At 40.5% G+C, this 8,397-nt stretch overlaps 1 protein-coding gene across 1 annotated transcript; it reads right to left on the bottom strand.

Annotated features, from left to right (window-relative positions):
- Positions 1 to 757: 757 nt before the first annotated feature.
- LOC111970271 (mucin-3A) lies at positions 758 to 7,306 on the bottom strand. The gene is made up of 9 exons (XM_023996960.3): positions 6,081 to 7,306; positions 5,278 to 5,399; positions 4,978 to 5,042; positions 4,637 to 4,839; positions 4,303 to 4,471; positions 1,846 to 2,013; positions 1,642 to 1,712; positions 1,428 to 1,540; positions 758 to 1,131 (listed from the first exon to the last, which is right to left on the bottom strand). The coding sequence occupies exons 1-8, from the start codon at positions 6,859 to 6,861 to the stop codon at positions 1,431 to 1,433; spliced, it is 1,689 nt and encodes a 562-aa protein (XP_023852728.2). The 5' UTR covers positions 6,862 to 7,306; the 3' UTR covers positions 758 to 1,131; positions 1,428 to 1,430.
- Positions 7,307 to 8,397: the final 1,091 nt, after the last annotated feature.

The raw sequence follows: 8,397 nt of genomic DNA on the forward strand, positions 1-8,397 counted from the left end.
TGGCTGCTATAATTAACATCCACATCTTCAGCACCCAGGGAACTGTGGGTTAACTGCCTTGCTCAGAGGCAGAACAACATATTTTTACCTTGTCGGCTCAGGGATTGAATCCAGCAACCTTTCAGTTACTGAACCCAATGCTCTAACCACTAGGCTACCTGCTGGTTACTGGCCCAACGCTCTAACCACCAGGCTACCTGCTGGTTACTGGCCCAACGCTCTAACCACCGGGCTACCTGCTGGTTACTGGCCCGACNACGCTCTAACCACCAGGCTACCTGCTGGTTACTGGCCCAACGCTCTAACCACCAGGCTACCTGCTGGTTACTGGCCCAACGCTCTAACCACTAGGCTACCTGCTGGTTACTGGCCCAACACTCTAACCACCAGGCTACCTGCTGGTTACTGGCCCAACGCTCTAACCACCAGGCTACAAGCAACAGCTCTTCAAACATTGGAAATAACGCTAAATGTCATGCAACTGAACATTGCATGATGTGAACTGAACCTGTTGCATGATATTATTGCCAACACGTTCAAAGAGAAAACTGTTTTTATTTGTGTTCTTTGTTATACTGTTATTTTATTCGTGATGCTCTTCCCTAACTTTCTGAAAGCACATGCAGTTGTTGTTGGAAAAAAGGATGTGTGCTCCCCCTAGCGCACATAGGTTGTAATTGCCACATGATATTAGATAAATATGAAAATATTACATTCCATTTAAAGATGTGAAGAATGGAAGAAAAGGACGCAGATGATTCGTCTTTATTTAAATATTTGTCAAATTAAAATGTATATGTGAACCCAAAGCCCAGAAGTTACATATTACACTTAGTCAACAGATGTAACATACACATCTAACAATCATACCAGGTAGTCTTTAATGCCAGGAAATTGTTCATCTAGATCTCATTTTATTTATCAAGTCCTCGAATGACAGTAGTGTGTAGCCTTATGCTTTAACATTCCAGTAAAATAGCTGCAGTACAAAAATAATTTGATTTACAATGATTATGCATATTATAAAGCATAATTATTTGTGGTAAATGAGCAAACATTTTAGGCAGCATGAATACTTTATTCTGTGTTATTTTGAAGAAAATCTATTATTTTTGGCCATTGGGTCTTCACCTGAGAAAAGATCTTGGATAGTCATATCACTTCAAATGTCAACATTAGTATTAATTAAAATAGAGAATCATAAACAGCTGGTGCTCTAGACTGTGAAAGTAATTACATGTAAATATTTGTTATTATAGCATATAGAGAGAGAGAGGTGTAATGTTGAAGTGTAGATACTATATTTAATATTTATTGCTCATTACTAGATGTAATTTTTCATTCACAGCAAAGATTGTAAGATTTTGACAAATATGAAAGACATGAAACAACAGAAATTACAGTATAACGTCTGTAATTGTACTCACATTTTATGTTGTGTCAACATTGTCAAGATGCAGGCTGAATACTCCTGGGCAGCCTTCGTCAACTAAATCAGTGTTTGTGTAGACTGGTGAACTGCCATGGTATGGACCGAGGTCTAAAATCAAAATGAAAACAAATGAGTGTTGGGAATATATTATAGAGAGTATAATATTCTGGTTGTCAGTCATTGGGACATAGAGGCAGAGATGAGCATACCTCTTTGTGTGAAGTCAAAAAAGTCCTCATTGAGAGACATCAGTCTTCTGGCAGGTGGCTTGTCAATGTTCCTGAGTTATGAAAACAATTTCTTTTAAACCATACAATTATATTCCTTACACAGATTGCATCTAATTTACTTCAAATCAAGCAATCATTTGCATGGCATACAAGAATCTGCCTGTATTATGTTATGATACCCACCAATGTCCCCCACGGTTCCTTCGCAGGACCACGATAACCACGATGAGAGCAAGTATGAGGAGGATGCCTGCCCCCAGCGCACCAAAGAGTGCAGCATAGAAACCTCTTCCCCTGCGGAAGCGCTCACACTGGGGTCCATGATACTGCTCCAGGGAAGACTCATAGCACCTTTGTCAAACAGTGAGGGGGTTATGATGCATACTGCTTCAGCATTTATGGTTCAACATTTAATTTGGTTACATTTAATTAACTGAAATTACTTTGTAACATTGTGTAACACAACTTAACATGTACCAAAATCCAAGCACTACATACGGTACATACAGTGCCTTGGGAAATTATTTAGACCCCTTGACTTTTTCCAATTGTATGTTACAGCCTTATTCTAAAATGGATACAAACAAAAAGTCCTCAGCAATCTACATACAATACCCAGTAATGACAAAGCGAAAACAGGCTTTTCAAAAATGTTACAAATTTACTGTAAGTGTAACGGATGTGAAATGGCTAGCTAGTTAGCGGGTACGCGCTACTAGCGTTTCAATCAGTTACGTCACTTGCTCTGAAACCTAGAAGTAGTGTTGCACCTTGCTCTGCAAGGGCCGCGGCTTTTGTGGAGCGATGGGTAACGACGCTTCGTGGGTGTCAGTTGTTGATGTGTGCCGAGGGTCCTGGTTCGCGCCCGTGTCGGGGCGAGGGGACGTACTAAAGTTATACTGTTACATTGATGCTGTTGACCCGGATCACTGGTTGCTGCGGAAAAGGAGGAGGTTGAAAGGGGGGTGAGTGTAACGGATGTGAAATGGCTAGCTAGTTAGGGGGTACGCGCTACTAGCGTTTCAATCAGTTACGTCACTTGCTCTGAAACCTAGAAGTAGTGTTGCACCTTGCTCTGCAAGGGCCGCGCTTTTGTGGAGCGATGGGTAACGACGCTTCGTGGGTGTCAGTTGTTGATGTGTGCAGAGGGTCCCTGGTTCGCGCCCGTGTCGGGGCGAGGGGACGGTACTAAAGTTATACTGTTACATAAATAAAAAACAGAAATACCTTATTTACATAAGTTTTCAGAACCTTTGCTATGAGTCTCGAAATTGAACTCAGGTGCATCCTGTTCCCATTGATCATCCTTGAGACGTTTCTACAACTTGATTGGAGTCCACCTGTGGTAAATTCAATTGATTGGACATCATTTGGAAAGGCACACACCTGTCTATATAAGGTCCCACAGTTGACAGTGCACGTCAGAAGCAAAAACCAAGCCATGAGGTCGAAGGAATTGTCCATAGAGCTCCGAGATAGGATTGTGTCGAGGCACAGATCTGGGGAAAGGTACCAAAACATTTCTGCAGCATTGAAGGTCCCCAAGAACACAGTGGCCTCCATCATTCTTAATGTAAGAAGTTTAGGACCACCAAGACTCTTCCTAGATCAATCAGGGGAGAAGGCCTTGACCAAGAACCCGATGATCACTCTGACAGAGCTCTAGAGTTACTCTGTGGAGATGGGAGAACCTTCCAGAAGGACAACCATCTCTGCAGCACTCCACCAATCAGGCCTTAAAGGTAGAGTGGCCAGACGGAAGCCACTCCTCAGTAAAAGGCACATGACAGCCCGCTTGGAGTTTGCCAAAAGACACCTAAAGACTCTGACCATGAGATACAAGATTCTCTGGTCTGATGAAACCAAGATTGAACTCCTGGCCTGAATGCCAAGCGTCACGTCTGGAGGAAACCTGGCACCATCCCTACGGTGAAGCATGGTGGTGGCAGCATCATGMTGTGGGGATGTTTTTCAGCGGCAGAGAGACTAGTCAGGATCGAGGCAAAGATGAACAGATCAAAGTACAGAGAGATCCTTGATGAAAACCTGCTACAGAGCGTTCAGGAACTCAAACTGGGGCGAACATTCACCTTCCAACAGGACAACGCAGGAGTGGCTTTGGGACAAGTCTCTGAATGTCCTTTAGTGGCCCAGCCAGAACCTGGACTTGAAACCGATTGAACATTTCTGGAGAGACCTGAAATTAGCTGTCGAGCAACCTGACATCCAACCTGACAGAGCTTGAGAGGATCTGCAGAGAAGAATGCAGGCCACAAGCTTGTAGCATCAGGCTGTCGTTGTAAATAAGAATTTGTTCTTAACTGACTTAATTTAAAAAAAATTAAAGACCCAAGAAGACAAGGCTGTAATTGCTGTCAAAGATGCTTCAATAAAGTACTGAGTAAAGGGTCTGAATACTTATGTAAATGTGGTATTTCCCTTTTTTGCAAACATGTTAAAAAAACAGAGTTTTTGCTTTGTCATGAGGTATTGTGTGTCGTTTGATGGGGAAAAAACAATTGAATCCATTTTAGAATAAGGTTGTAACGTAACAAAATGTGGAAAAAGTAAAGGGGTCTCAATACTTTCCGAATGCACTTTATCAGATTGAATAAATTCTGAAAACAAATAGGGTCTTACAGACAAATAGGTCCACTTTGAACATTATTAAAGCATTCTCCGTGTCTATGACAGTAGTCTGGATACTGTTTACAAGGCCCCACACACTTCCAGCTGCCATCAGAGAGCTCTTCTGTGTAGTTGGCAAAACCCAGACGACAGGCYACAAATGGCCTCAAATCTGCAATATCTGATTAGAAAACAATTCCCCATCATAATTACTCTCATATCTCTACTAAATTCAATAAAAGTTTGATTTTACAAGGTTTTCAAACAAAATGAAACTATTTACAATTTACAAATACAAAAAAACATTACGCATGATACATGTTTTCAATTGCCACACATTACTTACTCCTTATTTCTGTCGGTTGGAAGGTAATGTTGGTCAACTGGATTCGCACATTTTCAAATGCTTGACTGATGCCCATTAGGTTATCTGTGTTGTTCAAGATATTCCTAAGTGTGGGTTCCAGTTCATTGTTGAGGAAATCAATTTGGGATGCATTGTTGGGATAGGTGTATTCCGCTATGCTCTCTGCAACAATACTTCCAGGTCTAGAAGAATAGACATAAATCACATTTCAAGAGTTCAATAGTTGATTAATATTATAGGAATTTGATTTGCAGTATTTAATTCATGTTTGTTTAATTAAGCTTCTTAGATGTTTGAGTTTTGAAAATATAATAACCTACTTTAGATGAATGACTTGTACATCTTTAAAATTTTGTGGATCTGCTCTCCTGCAGAGAGCACTAAGCTGAAAAACAGAAGAAAAAATATATACATTTGATATATTTCACTTTGATCCTGTCAAAATTGTATATCAGGTAGCCATTTTAGGCCTATGTGTTATTGTAACTACTTCTTTATTCAGTAACAAATGATACCTTATTGCATTAGTATTAAGTTGTTCAAATATATTACTGTACCATTTCACATTTATGAATAATGTTTTTACAAAATCACACAACATAAAAAAACATATTGCATACCTCCTTAATCAAAGTTTTGATTAATATTTGGGACTTGCTGGAGTTCATATTTTCATACTCAGGCTCAAATTCCCTCATAATCCTCAAAGAGACATTTGCCTTTCTGGTTGGTACTGCCTTATCTGCAAAGAAATGCATGACTATGTAAGTACAAACATACAAAGAATCCCGTTTTGTTATTAGTAAATTCAGGGCAGTGAAGAAGGGCTTGATTCAATCCGTATCGCCAAAGTTCAGCGCTATAGGATGATAAAAATTGAAAGACCATATTCCTTCCCGCTTTTGCAGAGACTGCATTCATGGTAAATGCTTGCCTGACAACTCACACTGAATTTAATTCCGCTGCTCTATCGATCGCTATACATATTCAGTCTGAAACTGCCATCCTAGAAATCGTTGCATTGTCTCTAACAAATCTAACTAGTCAGAGTATCAAAGTTGATAACGTCATCGTAGAAAGTTGATAATGTCATTGTGGATAAGAAACGTCAGTTGGTCGGAGTGATGTGGATGGGTAGCAGGCAAAGTAAATGTCAATCAGAAATTACCTTTACATTTCGACACGGATTGAATCAAGCCCTAAGTTTAATGGGTCTACCATTGGTGCAAAAGGTCTCGTCCTTTTATGTAAAGTTAAAACCACACATGTATGGGTTCATGATAGCATCAATCATTCATGATGAAACATTTAGTTAATGTAGAGGTGACATTCAGCTTTACTTGTTAAACAACATTGACCAATATATGTTTTACTAGTCATGTAGAGGCTTTAGTAAGGAATTATAATGAAAAGGAAAACTCACCCAAGGAAACTGTGGTGACATTACTTCCATAAGTACACAAATCTCCAAAGGTGAAGGCAGAGCAATGGCATTTACATAAGCCAAGAGTGTCATTGAAAAAACAAGGAGCACCATGACACTGACAGTCCTCTTCATTACACTGATGAGTTGTAGATATTGTTGTGAATGACGTAAGGAAAATATTTGAGGTTGAACTGTGGTCTGGTGTTGACTGACTGTCTGCCTGTGTATGCACAATTGTGGTCACTGTCTCGCTTTGCGTTGACGGTCTCCTTTCTGTGGTCGAACCTGGAATAAATGTCAGAGGTGTGGTAAATCCAGATGAGGAAGTGGTATCTAAAGTGGAGGTGGAAAATGCTGATTCACTTGTCTTTTTCAAGTGTGTAGTTGTGAATGGTGTGGAAAGACCATTTTCAGTGGTTGCCTGAGTGGAAGACATGTCAACAGTGGTTTGCGACATACCCGATGTTGACAATATGTTGGTGGTTGGACTGTTGTACTCAGTTGTTTGAGACTCCATTGGGGTAGTGATGGTTGTGCTTTGGGTTTGATTTACAGTTACGTCTTGTCTTGTAAAACAGGTAAGGATGTTATATGTGGTAGTGGAGGGCGACTTCAATGATTCAGTTGTCTTCAGAGCGTTTGTAGTTGTGAATGGTGTAGAAATATGATCTTCTGCAGTTGAGACCAACAGCTGTACTTCCATTGAAGGTGGCTTGTGGAACCATGTTTCTTTAGTAGACATCTCAATTGAAGACATCTCAGAAGTGGATTGTGACATTCCTGAAGTTGACAATTTGTTGGTGGTTGACTGGTGTCTTGATTTGTTTGAGACGCCATTGGGTTGAGATTGAGTGTGCTTTGGGTTTGATTTACAGTTACGTCTTGTCCTGTAATAACAGGGTAGGATGTTATATGTGTAGTGGAGGGGGACGTCAATGATTCAGTTGTCTTCGGAGAGTTTGTAGTTGTGAATGGTGTGGACAGATTACTTGCTGGGGGTTGAGACCATATCTGTAATTTCCATTGAAGTTTGCCTTGTAGTTGTGGACCCAATATCTTCARTTGTCATCTCTGTTGAAGATATTTCCAAAGTCGATTGTGACATACTTGATGTTGACAATCTATTGTTGGTTGGACTCYTATGTTGAGTCCTGTGAGACTCCATTGATGTGGGGATTGATGTGCTTTGGGTTTGCGTTGCAGTTCCCTTTTCTGTTGTAATAGGAMGTTGGAATGTTATGTCTGTAGTGGAGGAGGACGTCACTGATTCCATTGTCTTTGTAGAATTTGGAGTTGTGAATGATGTGGAAAGATTATCTTCTGCAGTTGAGACCACAGCTGTACGTTCCATTGACGATTGGCTTGTTCTTGTTGACCCGTGTTCTCCAGTAGCCATCTCAGTTGAAGACATTTCCAAAGTGGATTGTGACATACCCGATGTTGACAATATGTTGGTGGTTGGACTGTTGTACTCAGTTGTTTGAGACTCCATTGGGGTAGTGATGGTTGTGCTTTGGGTTTGATTTACAGTTACGTCTTGTCTTGTAAAAACAGGTAAGGATGTTATATGTGTAGTGGAGGGTGACTTCAATGATTCAGTTGTCTTCAGAGAGTTTGTAGTTGTGAATGGTGTAGAAATATGATCTTCTGCAGTTGAGACCACAGCTGTACTTTCCATTGAAGGTTGGCTTGTGGAACCATGTTCTTTWGTAGTCCTCTGAATTGAATACATTTTCAAGGTGGATTGTGACATACCTGATGTTAACAATATGTTGGTGGTTGAACTAATGTGTTTTGTATGAAACTCCATCAAGTCAGGGACTGAAGTGCTTTGTGTTGGAATTGCAGTTATGTTTTCCTGACCGCTGGTGGAGCCAAGTTCCACGTTTTTTGATGTTAAATATGTTTCTTGGGTGTTCAATGAAACCTCTGATTGTGTCACGTCGCTTGTGGGTGGCATTGTTGTTGACAAGAGGTCTCCAGAAGATATGGAGTGTGTGACTTGGACTGTCCTTTCTGTCATTTCTCCACTTAGATCTTTTGAAGTGTCTTGAGGACTAGTGGTCATTCTAGACATGTTTGATTCATTGGTTAATGTGGAGGTGATAAGGTTTGTGTTGGAAGTTGAAATAGTAAATGTTGGTGATGGCCGCTCCTCTGTTGTGGAAAACTCAGTGTTCTTTGTCACTGATTCAGTTGTCTTTGTAGATTTTGTAGCTGTGAATGACGTCGCTAGGGACGCAGTTGTACTTTCCTCTGAAGATTGGCTTGATCTTGTGGAACCATGTTTAGTAGTTGTGTTCTTTGAAGAATA

Source organism: Salvelinus sp. IW2-2015, linkage group LG1 (assembly GCF_002910315.2).
Source record: "Salvelinus sp. IW2-2015 linkage group LG1, ASM291031v2, whole genome shotgun sequence".
Taxonomy (NCBI): Eukaryota; Metazoa; Chordata; class Actinopteri; order Salmoniformes; family Salmonidae; genus Salvelinus; species Salvelinus sp. IW2-2015.